This window comes from Bos grunniens, chromosome 15, assembly GCF_055505025.1.
Source record: "Bos grunniens cultivar Pamir isolate PY7600 chromosome 15, Bosgru_T2T1.0, whole genome shotgun sequence".
NCBI lineage: Eukaryota > Metazoa > Chordata > Mammalia > Artiodactyla > Bovidae > Bos > Bos grunniens.
Window position 1 is genome coordinate 46,011,390 of NC_141179.1, and position 17,024 is coordinate 46,028,413.

General features: G+C 42.1%; 1 protein-coding gene and 1 long non-coding RNA gene across 11 annotated transcripts in view; one reads left to right on the forward strand and one right to left on the reverse strand.

The window, feature by feature from the left end:
* The window catches only part of SYT9 (synaptotagmin 9), a 208,754-nt gene extending 195,880 nt beyond the window's left edge, over window positions 1-12,874 (reverse strand). For 8 of the 10 annotated variants that reach the window (XR_015142107.1, XM_086340299.1, XM_086340298.1 and 5 more), the window contains exon 1: window positions 12,515-12,874. Coding sequence is in view for 7 of the 10 variants with exons in the window: in XM_086340299.1 (XP_086196425.1) it covers window positions 12,515-12,659 (145 nt within the window). In the remaining 3 variants the exon portion in view is untranslated. Of the gene's footprint in view, window positions 1-12,298; window positions 12,419-12,514 lie in introns of those variants that run through there. The other 2 variants (XM_086340304.1, XM_086340300.1) reach the window with 2 other exon arrangements.
* A 115-nt stretch (window positions 12,875-12,989) lies between these two features.
* On the forward strand, window positions 12,990-16,459 carry LOC147357832 (uncharacterized). Its single transcript, XR_015142110.1, has 2 exons — window positions 12,990-13,231; window positions 15,554-16,459. It is a non-coding gene; the product is annotated as an uncharacterized LOC147357832 (long non-coding RNA).
* Window positions 16,460-17,024: the final 565 nt, after the last annotated feature.

A 17,024-nucleotide genomic window follows, 5' to 3' on the forward strand; every position in this document is an offset into this window, starting at 1 on the left:
GTCACACAACCAATGCTTCAGGGGTTGAATGAATTAGTCTACAAAGTTTTGCCTCATCCGCTATGTTCACCTGACCCCTTGCCAACTGACTACCACTTCTTTAAGCAACTCAACAACTTTTTGCAGGAAAACACTCCTACAACCAGCAGGAAGCAGAAAATGCTTTCCAAGAGTTTGTTGAATCTCAAAGCATGGATTTTTACTCTACAGGAATGGTCAAACTTACATATTATTGGCAAAAATATGCTGATTGTAATGGTTCCTACTTTGATTAGTAAAGATGTGTTTGAGCCTAGGTAAAATGATTTAAAATTCATGGTCCAAAACTGCAATTACATTTGCACATAATATTTTCCTAACCTAAAACTTTCCTCTTCCTTGCCAACTCTACCACAGTCCCACTGCCCCCAGCTAATACCTAAACAAACCAAGCATGCACCTGCCTCAGGACCTTTCCACCTGCTATTCTGCTGCCTGGAATGCTCTTCCTCCTGATATGTGCACATCTTGCTCCCACATCTCTGGATTTTACTCATACATCAGTTTCTCAGTGACGCTATTTTAGTTCCCACACCTATGCTCTTTCCATGCTTTATTTTTCTCCTTAGCACTATCAGTAGCTAACATACTCTGTAATTAGCTTATTTACATAGTATTTTCCTCTAGTCAACCTGTAAATTTCATAAGGCAAGCTTTTTATATTCTGTTTGATTCCCTAGTGTATGTACAATACTGTATCAAGGTACCTAGGTGCGTACAATACCTCGAATAGAGCTTTGTACTTGGGAGAGGTTTAATAAACGTTTGATGAGTAAATGAATGGCATTTCTAATCATAATCTCTGCAATCAACCTTCATCCTGCCTCCAGAGTCATCTCATCAGGGGACAAATCTGCTCACCTCAGTTTTCAGCTTAAAACTCTTCAGTTGGTGTGCAGTGCTGCAGCTAATGCAAACTCAATTTGTGTGTGTGGCACAGGGGAGGTGGGGCGATACGAAAAGTGGAAAAGTGTAGGACCTGCCTAAGGGCATTCATTTCATTTAAAGAACTGTACTGGCCTCTTGGCAGCCCCTGTGTATAGAATAAACCACCATCTCCACAGCATGGCTTGGTAGGCACTAGGCTTGCCATGCTTGCTCCCTTCACGGCCCTATAACATCAGAGAAAACAGACTGTGCATATCCTCAAACTGAATGACTGCAATGCAACTGAACACACTGCTTTTTCATTATTAAATAAACAGGCAAGGAAGCAAGATGTTACTGTTGGCACAGTCTGAAATTTTATCTGAAATCCAGATGTTTGAACCAGATGACTACACTTGCTAAAGGCAGTTTTTACAACTAGATGAGGTAATTACACTTGAGTTTCAGGGTGACACATTTGGGGATCTGAATAGGTAATCATCCATGCAGTGATTCTAATCTGTTAGGACCCTAACTCAGTAAGGAGGAACATCACCACCAGCTTTTTTCCCATGAGAACTAGGAAGACTCGAGATGTGCACCCACAGAACTTGCCCCATCCTCAAATCTCCAAACTACTTTGCTGAGAAGGGATCCTTTGGGCTCATCACTCTAAACTGTACTTCCTTCAAGATACCTGCAGCAGAGTACTCCAGCCCAAGTCCTCTGTGGGACTTTGACAATGGCAAACAAGGACTTCCATGATCTGACAACTAGTGTTTACTAGAGCAGGCTCAACTCTCAACATTCCCAACACATGCTTCACTTACTATTACCAAAGACCCATTCTCTCTCATCCTATAATGTTCGTAAATTTCTAAAATGTCTTTCTCCCCTACACATTCCAAGCAAAGTGCTCCACCCAAGAATCAACTTCTCCAGGAGTTCTCTATAGATCCACTGAATAATTACTTCTCTCTTTTCCCACACTGTATCCAGTACATGTCTCCCTTGTGATCTTTATCAATTGTAATTATTGCTTTCTCAGTTCCATGCTGCTAAGTCACTTCAGTCCTGTCTGACTCTGTGCAACCCCACAGACGGCAGCCCGCCAGGCTCCCCCGTCCCTGGGATTCTCCAGGCAAGAGTACTGTAGTGGGTTGCCATTGCCTTCTCAGTTCCATCAGATCAGATCAGATCAGTTGCTCAGTCGTGTCCAACTCTTTGCAACCCTATGAATCACAGCACGCCAGGCCTCCCTGTCCATCACCAACTCCCGGAGTCCACCCAGACTCATGTCCATCGAGTCAGTGATGCCATCCAGCCATCTCATCCTCTGTTGTCCCCTTCTCCTCTTGCCCCCAATCCCTCAATCCCTCCCAGCATCAGAGTCTTTTCCAATGAGTCAACTCTTCGCATGAGGTGGCCAAAGTACTGGAGTTTCAGCTTCAACATCAGTCCTTCCAATGATCGCCCAGGACTGATCTCCTTTGGGATGGACTGGTTGGATCTCTTCGTAGTCCAAGGGACTCTCAAGAGTCTTCTCCAACACCACAGTTCAAAAGCATCAATTTTTATGCACTTAGCTTTCTTTATAGTCCAACTCTCACATCCATACATGACCACTGGAAAAACCATAGCCTTGACTAGACGAACCTTTGTTGGCAAAGTAATGTCTCTGCTTTTGAATATGCTATCTAGGTTGGTCATAACTTTCCTTCCAATGAGTAAGCGTCTTTTAATTTCATGGCTGCAGTCACCATCTGTAGTGATTTTGGAGCCCAGAAAAATAAAGTCTGACACTGTTTCCACTGTTTCCCCATCTATTTCCCATGAAGTGGTGGGACCGGATGCCATGATCTTCGTTTTCTGAATGTTGAGCTTTAAGCCAACTATTTCACTCTCCTCTTTCACTTTCATCAAGAGGCTTTTTAGTTCCTCTTCACTTTCAGGGGCAGTAATTATGTCTAATGTATTTTCGAATCAGTGACACCCAACCTAGTACCTGGCACTTCGTGTTAGTTGCTCAGTCATGTCCAACACTTTGCAACCCTATGGACTACAGCCCCGTCAGGCTCCTCTGTCCATGGGATTCTCCAGGCAAGAATACTGGAAGGAGTTGCCATTTCCTTCTCCAGGGGATCTTCCAGACCTAGGGACAGAACCCAGCTCTTCTGCATTGCAGGAAGACTCCTTGCCATCTGAGCCACCAGGAAAGTCCACCTGGCACTTAAGAGGCACTCAATGGATGTTTTTTTTTTTTAATTTAACTTAATTAGGACAATGATCAGATCATGTGGCTACAGTCCTGGGGGAGATTGAACATGGGGAAGGAAAAAGAGATTCAAGTTACATAACAATTTTTTTCATACCTCACATAAATAAAGGCACTTTGCATGGGAAGAATGTTACAAAGAATCTCCATTTCTTGATGGACTTATAACATTTTAAAAGGCAGTCTAGTGGAATGGATTGAGTATAGACAGACAACCTGAGTACACTGACTATACACTGCTTCTATAAGCTAATTTGACAGAATATTTATCATCCAACTAATGCAAATTGGTAAGAAATACATTAGGAGTCTCAAAACATATATTTATACATGGTAGAGAATAAGCACACAAAATCCACATACAGAAAACATAAACTGGTTTAAAAAGACATTCACTACCAACAAAAAAAATTCAAGTTGAAACAACAACCAGGTAGGCATTAGCCACCTTTTGTTGCATTGTACCTCCCAATGGTAGTATACTGACTGTTGACAGGTAGCAGTGCTAACTGGCCTAGATATGCTGGAAAGCAATTGGAATCCATCGGTGATGATTAATTATTAAGAAATTTTCTTAAAAGAGAGTGCGATACTATAGATATAAAATATTATTTATAGAAAGGAAAAATCAGATGCTAGAAATAACCCCAAAGAAAGGTTAAGTAAAAAAAGACTTACCTACCTTTTGGAATATATGTATATATTCATGACAATAATTATATGATAATGATTGTTCATCACTGAAAAATGATAAAAATAGTAGTAACAATGTCTAATATTTACTGAGCACTTACTATGTGCCTGGTACTATGATAAGTATTTCACATGTGTTAAGAGATAGATACTAAGGTAGGGTTGCTATATTTAGCAAATAAAAATGTAAGATGCCCAATTTGATTTGAATCTCAGATAAACAATGGATACTTGCTATTTATATGAAATTCAAATTTGAATTTGAATAATTTTGAACAATTTGAATACCTTGGCATCCTGTATTTTGTTTGGGTAATAGCACTCCACTTTATTCATGAGAAGACTAAGACACAGGGACTGAATAACTTTACAGGGTCATAGAGCTAATAAGTGGTGATAAAATGCTAAGTTTACAAAAAAGTAAAATAGTAAATTTTGCCTATGAATGATTACAGGCTTATCTCATTTTGTTGTGCTTCTCTTTATTGCACTTCACAGATACTGCATTTTTTAAAAAATAAATTGAAGGTTTGTGTCAACCTCACATCAAGCAAGCCTATCAGGCCATTTTTCCAACAACACTAGCTCACTTCATGTCTCTCTGTCATGTTTTGATAATTCTCCCAATATTTCATACTTTTTCATTACTATATTTGTTTTGGTGATCTTTGAGGTTACTACTGCAAAAAATATGACTCACTGGAGGCTGAGAAGATGGTTAGCATCTTTTAGCAATGAAATATTTTTAAATTATGTACTTTTTAAAGACATAGTGCTATTGTACACTGAAGAAATCACAGAATGGTGTAAACATAACTTTTATAGGTACTGAGAAACCAAAAAATTCATGTGACTCATTTTACTGTACTGATCTGGAATCAAACCCACAACATCACTCAGTTCAGTTGCTCAGTCATGTCCGACTCTTTGTGACCCCATGGACTCCAGCACACCAGGCTTCCCTGTCCATCACCAACTCCCGGAGCCTACTCAAACTCATGTCCATCGAGTCAGTGATGCCATCCAACCATCTCATTCTCTGTTGTCTCCTTTTCCTCCCGCCTTCAATCTTTCCCAGCATCAGGGTCTTTTCCAATGAGTCAGTTCTTCCCATCAGATGGCTAAAGTTTTGGAGCTTCAGCATCAGTCCTTCCAATGAATATTCAGGACTGATTTCCTTTAGGAGGGACTGGTTGGATCTCCTTGCAGTCCAAGGGACTGTCAAGAGTCTTCTCCAACACCACCGTCCAAAAGCATCAATTCTTTCGCACTCAGCTTTCTTTAGAGTCCAACTCTCACATCCATACATGACTACTGGAAAAACCATAGCTTGGACTAGAGGGACCTTTGTTAGCAAAGTAATGTCTCTGCTTTTTAATATGCTGTCTAGGTTGGTCAGAGCTTTTCTTCCAAGGAGCAAGTGTCTTTTAATTTCATGGCTGCAGTCACTATTTGCAGTGATTTTGGAACCCAAAAAAATAAAGTCTCTTCCTGTTTCCATTGTTTCCACATCTATTTGCCATGAAGGGATGGGAACAGATGCCATGATCTTTGTTTTCTGAATGTTGAGCTTTAAGCCAACTTTTTCACTATCCTCTTTCACTTTCATCAAGAGGCTCTTTAGTTCTTCTTTGCTTTCTGCCATAAGAGTGGTGTCATCTGCATATCTGAGGTTATTGATATTTCTCCCAGCAATCCTGATTCCAGCTTATGCTTCTTCCGGCCCGGCATTTCGCATGATGTACTCTGTATAGATGGTAAATAAGCAGGGTGACTATATACAGCCTTGATGTACTCCTTTCCTGATTTAGAACCAGTCCGTTGTTCCATGTCCAGTTCTAGCTGTTGCTTCTTGATTTGCATACAGGAGGCAGGTCAGGTGGTCTGGTATTCCCATCTCTTTAAGAATTTCCCACAGTTTGTTGTGATCCACACAGTCAAAGGCTTTGGCGTAGTCAATAAAGCAAAAGTAGACTTTTTCTGGAACTCTCTTGCTTTTTCGATGATCCAGCAGCTGAGGGAATCATGGACAGATGATACTACCACCACCAAATCCGTTTACTGAGCATTCACTTGAGCATTTACTCTGGGTGCTGTGCTGTAACAGCCCTCCACTCCCATTTTATACATGGATCGAATCTGGGTCTCCTGCATTGCAGGCAGATTCCTTACCAACTGAACCACCAGGGAAGCCCCGAACAATGTGAAGAATTAAATATTTTGCTCAAGGTCATAAAACTAGTAAGGGCAGGACCAGATTCTGATTCCAAAGTTCTTGCTTATTCCACTTCGTCATCTTGATTTCCTGGGGGAGATTTTTTTTCTTTCGAATGCAGTTCTACCAGTGTTGGTATAAAAGTTGTTGTGTGATAAAATACATGCACGAGGAATATTTCAAGACCTGCAGAATCTAGCTGTTGGAGTTTGCCTTGGTTTAAAGTCGTACTTTGAGCCAGCCCAACGAAACACTTTAAGTGGTAAACATTTATGGCTCAAATGTGATTTCATTTAGAAAGCAGAAATACAGACTCCAGAGTTGTCTTTTGGAAAATGAGACTGCCCTCCCACTGGTGCCTCTCATTAAGCTCTTCTCTTTCCCTGGAACTTGTTAGTTTCCTCAAGTAAGTCACTTAGGAAGGGATTCTGATATATATATTTTTTTAAGCCAACCATATGAGAAAGTCCACATACACACACTAACACGAAAGAGCCAGTATGCTTTTACAGTGAAAGCAATGCCCATATTCTATACATAACAGGGAATGTTAGGGTGATTTCCCTTAGGTGTCAGATTAAGTTTTCCTTGAAAGTTTAGCCTACATAAAAAGTGTGTGCTTTTCATTGTTTACTCTGAAAGAGGTGGCTGGCCACAAAGCTGCCTATGATGCTTTTACCAGAATTTGCTTTTGTTTTTCCCTCTTGAAAATTACCTCATGACTAAAGCACTCACTGATCCATGTAGAGGAATCCCACGGAGATGAAAACACACTTGTTTAAATAAAATATTTATGAAGAAGCCCTAAAATGTCACTGAAGTAAATGCAAATTAAATCTTCACAGATTGTGCATCCAATATGTCACTCATTCCTTATAAGACTCTCCAGTTCCTGATTGCAATTAACATTAATTTTTAAAAATTAATCCCATTGTGCATAATCACACCAATGTCTATTCATAAAAATTCAGTGTTTTAAGGCTGATTTTTCCGTTGACTTTCTTTGAAACTCTGAATTAAGGTTAATGTTTAATCTCAGTGATTATTTTGGAAATTTTTCCTTACGAACTATATTTAATTATTATTTTACACGTACATCTTTTAATAAGTTACTTCACTCTAAATAAATGTAAGGTGACATTAATTAATGACAGTTCCACTTTCTGGCCTTTTAATAATTTGGACATGATTTTCTCAATTTGTTCTTTTTTTCTCCTACACTGAGTGAATATAATGGATTCTCATGATATTTTTAAAGAGTCCTCAAAATAAAAATTGGGGGTAATATTGTCAAAAGAAATTTAAGAATCAGTTAGTTGATTTGGGTGGTAACTGTACAAGGTAACAGTCAAAGTGCCTGCCTTGATACCATCTTTCCTAATTTTGCAAAAAAGAAATATGAATTGAGCTGGAATATCAATGGAAAACTAGTATCATGAATAAAAGAATTCATGACCAAGATATTGAGTGATGTCCGTCAACAGATGAAAGGATAAAGAAGATGTGGTGTGTATACACACACACACACACACACACACACACACACACAGAGTATGAAATACTACTCAGCCAGGAAAAAGAATGAAATAATGCCATTTGCCACAACATGGATGGACCTAGAGAATATTACACTAAGTAAAGTAAGTCAGAAAGAGAAAGACAAATATCATATGATATGATATCACATATAAGACAAATATCACTTATATGTGCAATCTTTTAGAAACTGTAAAAAGATACAAATGAACTTATTTACAAAACAGAAATTGACTCACAGACTCACACAGAAAATGAACTTATGGTAACTAAAGAGGGAGGAATAAATTAGGAGTTTGGGATTAACAGATACACACTATTATATGTAAAAATAAATAAACACAAGGACCTACTATATAGCCCAAGGAACTATAATCAATATAATAACTAAAATAGAAAAAAATTGGAAAAGAAGATATGTGTGTGTGTATAAAACTGAATCACTTTGCTACACACCTAAAACTAACTTAACATTCTAAATCAACTACATTTTAATTTTAAAAAGTAAAAGTAAAAATACTGAGGAAAATCTTTATAACTGCATAGAATTTAACCTACAATTAGAGATTAAATCCATTATAGAAAAACAGAATAGAGATAGGACATTTAAATGAAAAAAATAACCTAGGAAATTTTCATTGACAGTAACTCCTAGATATTTAGAATATGTGATGTGTTTACCTAGAAACTACTCTGACTTAGACTTGACTCTCTTTTTCTTACAAAGAAACCCATGGCCCTGGGCTAGTTTAGCTCTCTGCACTTCAATTTATTCATATATACAATCTCTTTTAAAAATGATTCTCAAACTTTAATGTGCCTATGAATTACCTGAGGATCCTGTTGAGACACAGATTCACATCAGTAGGTCTGGAGGGGGGCCTGAAAGTCTGCATTTCTGACAAGCTCCCAGATGCTGCTGATGCTGCTGGTGCACAGCTGAACACTTTGAGCAGCAAGGTCTTAGAAGACGTTATGAGGATTAAATGAAATGACCTACATAAAGTGCTTGGCACAGATGTGGTTGGCACCCTTCAGAAGAACAGACTTACAAAGAAAATTATAAAACATAGTTAAAACCTAGAATGAGTTGATTCAATCCTCTTTTTCTTTTCCAGATGTGGAAACAACAGGATGAGAAAAGTTACAATCACTACCCCATAACAGCCAAACGGAGAGGAGATGAATTCTTTTTTGACTGAAATAAGTATAATAAAGATCAATGAGTGGAAGTGAAACAGAGCTTTTCATTACATGCAAGAAAAGACCTTTTAGTAATAACTACTCTCCTAAAATCAACAGGCCCTCTTGAGGAGATAGAGTGTAGTCCCCAGTTACAAAGTATGAGCACTGACCAGCTGATAACATCAAAGAAGATGTTCATGCCTCAGGTCACTGTGGAACTAACTAAAAGATACTGCATATATAATAAGTACAAAAAATCTTTAGTGAACAAAAAATTTTAATAAAATAAAAACTTATTTTCCTTCCAACTCTGCTCCTCCTAAAGTCTTATAAGTAAATGGAGCTGCTTAGGTCAAAAAAGCCGTGGTGTCATCCTTAACTCCTCTTCTTTCACTTCTCACATCCATTCCATCAACAAATCTGACCACTGTATCTTCAAACTGTGCATACTATCCCCTTTGTCTGGATTACTAGAATAGCCTGCTAACAAGTTTCCCTATCTTTTTCCCTTGATCTTCAACAGTATTTTCTCAACACAGCAGTCAAAGGGTTGCCACTTCTCTGTTCAATCCCTTTTTATTCAGAGTAAAAACCAAAGCCATTATAATGGTTTAGAAGACCCTACATGATCTTCCCCCTCCATTAACCATTAATCATATTTCTTGACATTCTCTATCTTATTTGCTCTGTGCCAGCCACCCATGAACTCAACTATTCCTTGAATAACATCAAAGACACTTCTATCTCAGGACCTTTGCACTTCTTCTCTCTGCTGTGAAGGCTATTTGCTGAAATTCACAAGTTAATGCCTGGCATTGCCAATATATGGAAACAACATAATGACACCTAATGGGATTCTAATTGCTCTCTATGGAAAAATGCTCACCCTCCGCTTAAAGACCCACACTTTACTTTCCATAGTTGGTACAGATGAAGGACTGGATGAGACACTCAAGTTTCAATTTATGACTTAGCCTCATTTTTTTTTAAATCACATTTTCACTAAATTCTCTCTTAATACCAAGTTAGGGAAGACTAGAGTTGTACTCCCACATCAGAGCACTGCAGTCACCTGGGCAAAGAATAACCTTTCTGATGGCCCACTGGTCTGTGACCCAGGCTTATCCCACCTCTGGAAAAATGAACAAACATACTACACGCAATGTCATTCAGCTATCCACAGGGAATTATATCTCATTTTCCTTTCAAAGCCAAAGTTCCTCAGTTGAGCTTGAGAAAACCTAATTACCACTGGGTAGTCAGGGACAGACAATGGGCAGAAAAAACTGAAACATGGCATTCAAGTGGGCTCCTTTACAGAAAAGGAAGTCCCCCACTACAGAGATGACCTGCTCTAGGGACCCACGTACCAGCACTGCTGCTGTACGGAGTTGCTCTGGTTCCCCTACGCAGCAGCATGGGTACCATTCACAGCTTTGGGCAGTGCAGCTACTCCGACCACTCAGCGTTTAAGGCTCAGAAATGAAAGGAACTCTTGACTTGGACAACCAAACAGCTTTAAAGGGATGGAGATAAATGCATTTGATGTAAGAATTAATGTGGGTAAAGAGAGAAAGGTGGGGAGTGAAGAGAGATTCTGGCCTGAGCTGAAGGGCCCTGGAAGAGGGTGTACCTTGGATAGGGGCTTCAGTCTCAGTTCCTCTGATCTTGCACTCACAGTCCCCCTCCCCCGCCTACCTCATCAACAGGCTACTTCCTGACCATAAACCAAAGATCCAGAGGGTCACTGGGCTACCTCAAAACTGCTATACCCTAGTTTGAGATAACAGAGCAGTGCTTTCAGGAACTCAAAGAATAGTATGGCATACTCTATATCACTGGCTATTTCTCAGCCAAGGAATCAGACATGACTTTTGTAAGGGCTTCTGAGTGCAGGGGCTGAGGAAAAAACCTAAGAACATGGGATCTAGCTTGTAGATTAAAAGGAGCAGAGGCACAAAAATCAGACAAAAAGATATGGCATGTTAAACATTCAACTCAGCGAGAGGCCTCATCTATCTTCTCTGGTGAACCCACAGAGGACTGCTTATGCGTGCTAACGATGGGGACTCCTGGCACAGGCACAGGCAAAGAAGTGACACGTTTCAACACTTAACACTAGCTTTGGATGAAGCAAGCAAGATAATTTCCTTGTTTCTCCTGCTAAGGAAAGAAGTTTTCCTCCAATGAGGACATCATCCCAGGCCCCCTGTTCCTGAATGAAGTGCTGTCATTTCCTGTCTGCAGTCTGGGTAGCACATCAGTCCAGCAAGGAGCCACACAAAAGCTGGGCATTAAACCCCTGGGGAAATGATATGCAATCAACAGCATTTCTTGACTTAATTCTCCACTTTGAAGTAACACATTAGTGACCATCCCATACACTTAATTAATATAACCACAGCCAAGGGGAAACAATAATCTTTTTTTTTTTTTTAAAGCCTTTGAGTAGAAAAAATCTGATATAAACTTTTAATAGATAACTTCTCTTCATTCCACAGACCTATCTTGGATATATTATCAAGGAAATGCTATTTAAGTCAGGCTCAGAGTAGACCTCTTTATGAAGCAAATAATTCTCTAACTTACCCTTGGGTAAATGGATTTTTATGTAATGGATTGGCTTACAATGAGGAAAATTCATACTAGATAATTTGCACACCAATAGCTCAAGTATTTTATACACAGGAATACTAGGGGAAACACCATTTTCTTACTCCATCTTTAACAACCCAACTACATTATACTTTCTTTTTTTTTTTTTTTAGTACTGAGGTCGAGAGACTATTTGAGAAAATTATTCCTCAAGGTGAGAAGAATCTCAAGTAAATATTTGTAAGGAATGTGTTTTCCAATAACCGGCAGTGGATGAGAAGATGCGAGAGACCCAGGACCCTTGGGGAAAAGCAAACGGCTCCACTAAAACTTCCTCTTCCAACCTTAATTGGTCAAAGGCCAAAATAAATGAACTTTCCAAAGTTAGGAGCTTCGAAACTTTCATTAAGAATAACTGTAGGTGCACAAGGCATGACCCGTGAGCCCCTCGACTTCCGTGTGCCCGGCAGCGGGAGCTGGGCGAGCCGGGCGCCCAGGCCCAGGCCGCCTCCACGAGGACAGACCTGGAGGGAACGGGTTCAGGCCCGGCTGCCCGGGACCTGGAACTCCCAGCCCCCGGCCCAGCGTCGGCTCCCGCCCCGCCCTTCTTACCCCAGACAGAAAAGGAAACAGACGCTCCGGGGGGAGGGTGAGAGGCGCCCGGTGGGATTCAGCCACAGCCCAGGGCCGTCCCCAACTCCCAACTTCCCAGAGTTTCCTCTGGCCTCGTCCCCCTTCCCTAGACTCGCGAGGCCGCCGCGGCCTCTCCTCGCCCGGAGCGCAGAGCCTGGGAAGTGGCGCGCAGGGTTCCGAGCTCGGGAGCCGCCCCCAGGAGCCCCGGTGACCCGAGCGCAGGTGACGGGCGTGGTCCCTCCAACCTCGCAACAACCCACCCGGACTCGGCCTCCACGCAGCAGCTTCCGCCGGGGTTCCCGCCCGGGTCCAGCATCAGGCCACGGTGCGCTGGTTCCTGGTCCCCTCCCCTAGCTGGGTGGTCACCCGCCCTCCTCCTTCCAGTCCGCCTCGCTCCCCTGCTTCAGGCCCTGGCGCGGCCCCAACTCCCAGTCCAGGGCCCTGGGGTCGCGCCGGGCAGCGGCGGCGGCACTCACCTGGGTCGCGGAGCCGGGGTCTGGTGCGGTCCCGCAGGTGGTAGATGAAATCCTGGCAGCTGTCGTGCTCCAGGGCCCCGCGGGCACAGAGCTCGGCCAGCAGCTGCAGCGCCTGGTGACAGAGCGCGTCCCTGGCCCCGGGCATCGCCCCCCCGCATCCTCAGACCGAGCAGGGCAGGCGGGCGCGGGAGACAACCCTCCGCCTGCCAGCTCAGAGCCGCCGCCTCCGGGCCGTCCGCGCTCGCCGCCAGGGATCCGCGGAGAAACCGCCCGAGCCCCAGCCCCAGTCGGCCCGGCCTCCCACCGGTTGCATGCAGCTCTCGGCCAGCCGGTCGGTCGGGCTTTCTCTCTCTCCCGCCTGGCCCCTCCGTCCCTCCCCCGGCACCGAGGAGAGGCGGCGCCGCACAGCCCAGCGCGCCTCTCTTCTAGCGCTCCGCCCGCCACTCGCGGCCGCCGGGGGGCGGGGCGGGTCAGGGGTGCGTGCCGCGGGGTAGGATCCGGGCGGCCCCGGCCTGGGCGCCTGAGAGGGGCGGGGGCGCTCGCGGGCTCCTAGAGGAGCGCGGGACTCGGTTCGGGACCTCGCGCTCAGAGCGACCGCGCCCAGGTTTGGAGCTTGTAAGCGAGTGCGCGCTCCGTCCCGAGGCAAACCCACACCTTCTCCCATCGCCCCTCGCCGCGGGAATCCAAAGCACGTTCCTGGATGCTTTGCGCGAAAAGGTGAAGTGTGAACCACACCTGCCCCATCTGCAGAATGGAGTCCCGGCTTTGAACTTGAAAAGCACAGTCTGGGCATAAACCATGGGCCTACGGATGCTAGAAGCCCAAATGCGGGGTTTGGGGCCGAAATTCACCAACAAAGGAGAGATTTCTTAAGCGCAGGACCTTTTCGGACCACCTTGGTGATTCGAAAAAGGTGAAGGCTCTCAAAGCAGAAATAAGGGGAAATAAATGGCTCCTGAGAAAGACGCTGGGACTTAGCTGCAGCTTCAAAGGTCCTGGTCGGTTTTCTAAGCAACTGAATTGATATCTGAGGATTGCCAATGATTCTCCAGCACCCACGGAGGAAGAGTATCAGAGAATCTGGGATGTTTGGGAGGGAACACAGGGCACCTCTCATACACCAACCTCTTCAACCTTTCAGGCAATAAACCTAGAAATAACCAGGGGATACTGAGCTCTGTCTGTGTGTGTGTGTCTGTGAGATAGAGAGGTCTTTTAGCTATATAATCTAACTCCCTTGAATACTGAGCTCCTGTGTGTGTGACAAGTCTTTGGCTACATAATCTCATTTAACTCCCTTGATAGCCCAACAAAGTCTGCATAACTATTACGCTTTTTACCAATGACAAACCTGAGACTCAGGAAGTTAGCACCTGCCCAAGTTCATACATGGGGAGGCAGGGTAATCTTGACCTTCTTTTTCTTTGCCTTTACTTAACACTAGTGTCCTACTCTAAAGAAGAGTAGAATCTGTACAACTGATACTCTCAGCCATAAGGCTGTGCTGTTGCTAGAGTATCTCATAGCAAATCAAACTGTGCAGAAAGGTAGTTCAGGATGCCACAGTGTTCACCCAGTAGACAAGCTTTTGAATACTACTGCACATGGTGCTTGGGGCCTCAAGGACCTTACATTAGAATGAAGAAAATGCAGGGTTGTAAAGGTAAAGCTAACTTCAGAGAGTTGTGAAAAGACAAGTAGACTCTGCCTTAGGAAATTTAATAGGGAAAGTAAATTCACTGAGAGAGTCAGCCCTCGGAGGAGGTAGAGCAGAAACTGGTCTTTAAAAAGAGGGAACTCCTAGAGACAGACGTAGGAGGGAGGATGTGGATGCTAAAGTTGGTGTAGTAATGGTGAGGAGGAGCATGCATTAAAACATGTGGAAAAATAACACTGATGTGACTGTGTCAGAGAGGATCTGAAAGTAGTAAATTCAGTTAAGAAATTACTTTGATAAGCCATGCAAGATATCCAAGGGCCTAGATCAGGCCAAAGGCATTGGCTGATTGCCAGGCACATCCAAATTCGAAAAATATTTTAGGTATGAATCAACAAGATTGCAACCAATGGAATGAGAAAGAATGAAAGCTATAGACATTCCAAAAACTGACCTAGGTCATACACTGTGAGCATCTGGTGACATTTAGAATTATAAGCCCAGAGTTTTAGGAGAGGGAGACTTTGACCATATAAAAGGATGGCCATCAACCATAAAAAGGTAGAAATTGAGCTGCCACTTTGGATGGATTCTTCCAGTTAAGAAGAACTGAAAAATGGGAGAGAGCTTTACCATTCAAAATGTGGCTTGACAAGGATGAGATTGAAAGTAGCAATCAGAGAAGAGGAAAATCTGACAGAGGGGAGTCATGGGCCAAAACAAAGGGCACGATCAACAGCATCAACTATCAACAGAATTTGAAGCAAAAAAACTAAGATGTGTCTTTCAGATACAGCAAGCAGTAAGAGAGTCATGATTTTTTTAAATTAATTATTGCAGTATAGTTGCTTTACAATGTTGTGTTAGTTTCTGCTGTACAGCAAAGCAAATCATTTATAAGTATACATACGTTCCTTCTTTTTTGGATTTTTCTTCCCATTTTGGTCACCACAGAACACTGAGTAGGTTTCCCTGTGCTATACAGTAGGTTTTCATTAGTCATCTATTTTGTATATAGTAGTGCATATATGTTAATCCCAATCTCCCAATTCATCTCTCCCCTCCACCGCCCTGCTCCTCCCTTGGTATCCATACATTTGTCCTTTATGTCTGTAAGACAGTCATGATTTAGAGAGACTAGTTACTGTGCAACCAACTCAACACAAGTTACTTAACATTTTTGTACCTAGATTTTTCATCAGATAAAACTAATATGAGCATCACTGAATAAAGATTACATAAAATGCTTGGAATAGTTGCCAACACACAGTACAGACTCAATTAGTATATGATTTTGTTGTTGGAAGTGTTGTGCTAAACACACTTTCTGAATTTATTACAACACTGCTAAGTGATGGATGTTTTTATTTCCTATTTTACAGGTAAAGAAAGTAAAATCAAGTGATTGAGTAATTTTCCCAAGGACAAGCTGGCAGACTGTTTCCAGAGGACAGCCAAGACCCTCGCTCCCATTCCATACGTCCCCTTGCAATGTGACTTTACCACTCCTTCCACCAAGAAGTGGAGACTGTTTCCCTTCCCCTTGAATCTAGGCTGACCTGTGACTTTTAATCAACAAAATGTGTGGAAGTGACATTCCAGTATCAGAACAGAGGTTGAAATGGATGTGGATAAAAAGAACCCAGGTGCCCTGTTGGTGGGAATGTAAATTGATACAGCAACTATGGATGTTCCTCAAAAAATCAGAGATAGAACTACCATGTAATCCAGCTATCTCACTTCTGGCTATTTATCTGAAGGAAATGAGATCACTATCGTGAAGGAATATCTGCATTCACATCTCCATAGCAGCATATTCACAATACCCAAATCAAGGAAACAATCTAGATACCCATGAATGGATAGAGAAAGTGTGACACATACACACACACATAATGTGTGTGTGTGTGTGTATATATATACACACACTGATACACAATGGAAAATTAAACTTTAGAAAGAAGAAAATCCTACTATTTGCAACAACATGGATAAACCTGGAGGACATTATACTTAATGAAATATTCAGACAGAGAAGTACAAATACTGGGTAGTGTATATGTGGTACCTCAAAAAATGATCCTCATAGAATCAGAGCACAATGATGGTGGCCAGGGGTTAGGGGAAGGTACAATGGGGAGATGTAGGTCAAAGGGTACAAATTCTCAGTTACAAAGATCCAATGTACATAGGTGACTGTAGTTAATAATACAGTATTGTATACTTGAAATTTACCAAGAGTAGCTCTTAAACATTCTCAGCACAAAAGTTTAATAAAAAGTTACAAGGTGATGGGATGTGTTAATTAACTTCATCTTGGTAATCATTTCCAGATGTATATGTATGTCAAATCGTCATGTACACTTTAAACCCACACAGCCCAGGAAGGAAAAATCAAGATAAAGCAGAACAACCTGCTTCTTGATGCAGTGATAGCAGACACATGGGCAAGGTGAAGTTACCCAACTCAAATTTAATCTTTCAAGAAAATCTTACCACAGATGGGGAAGGACCCAGCTCATAAGATATTGAAACACAGTATCTTGGGTTTCAAATATGTACTTTTTTGTTTTTATTCCCCCAAAAAGCTGGAAAAAATAATTTTAAAAAGAAGTCCCATAAGATGTTCATGCTGCTCTTAGACCATATACTCACTCCTACTCCCAAGATCTAGATTCTGTACTTGGGAAGTGGTTTGGGACTCCTAATGGCAGCATTTCCTATTGATTGGCATTCTGTTTGATTCAGTTTCTTGCCTTTAGCAAAAGAAAATAATATTCAGCTGGCATGTAGTTCTTAGTGAGCCCATGTTCTCTCTCCCAGCGATTAGCACTCCCATGAAATACTCACAAA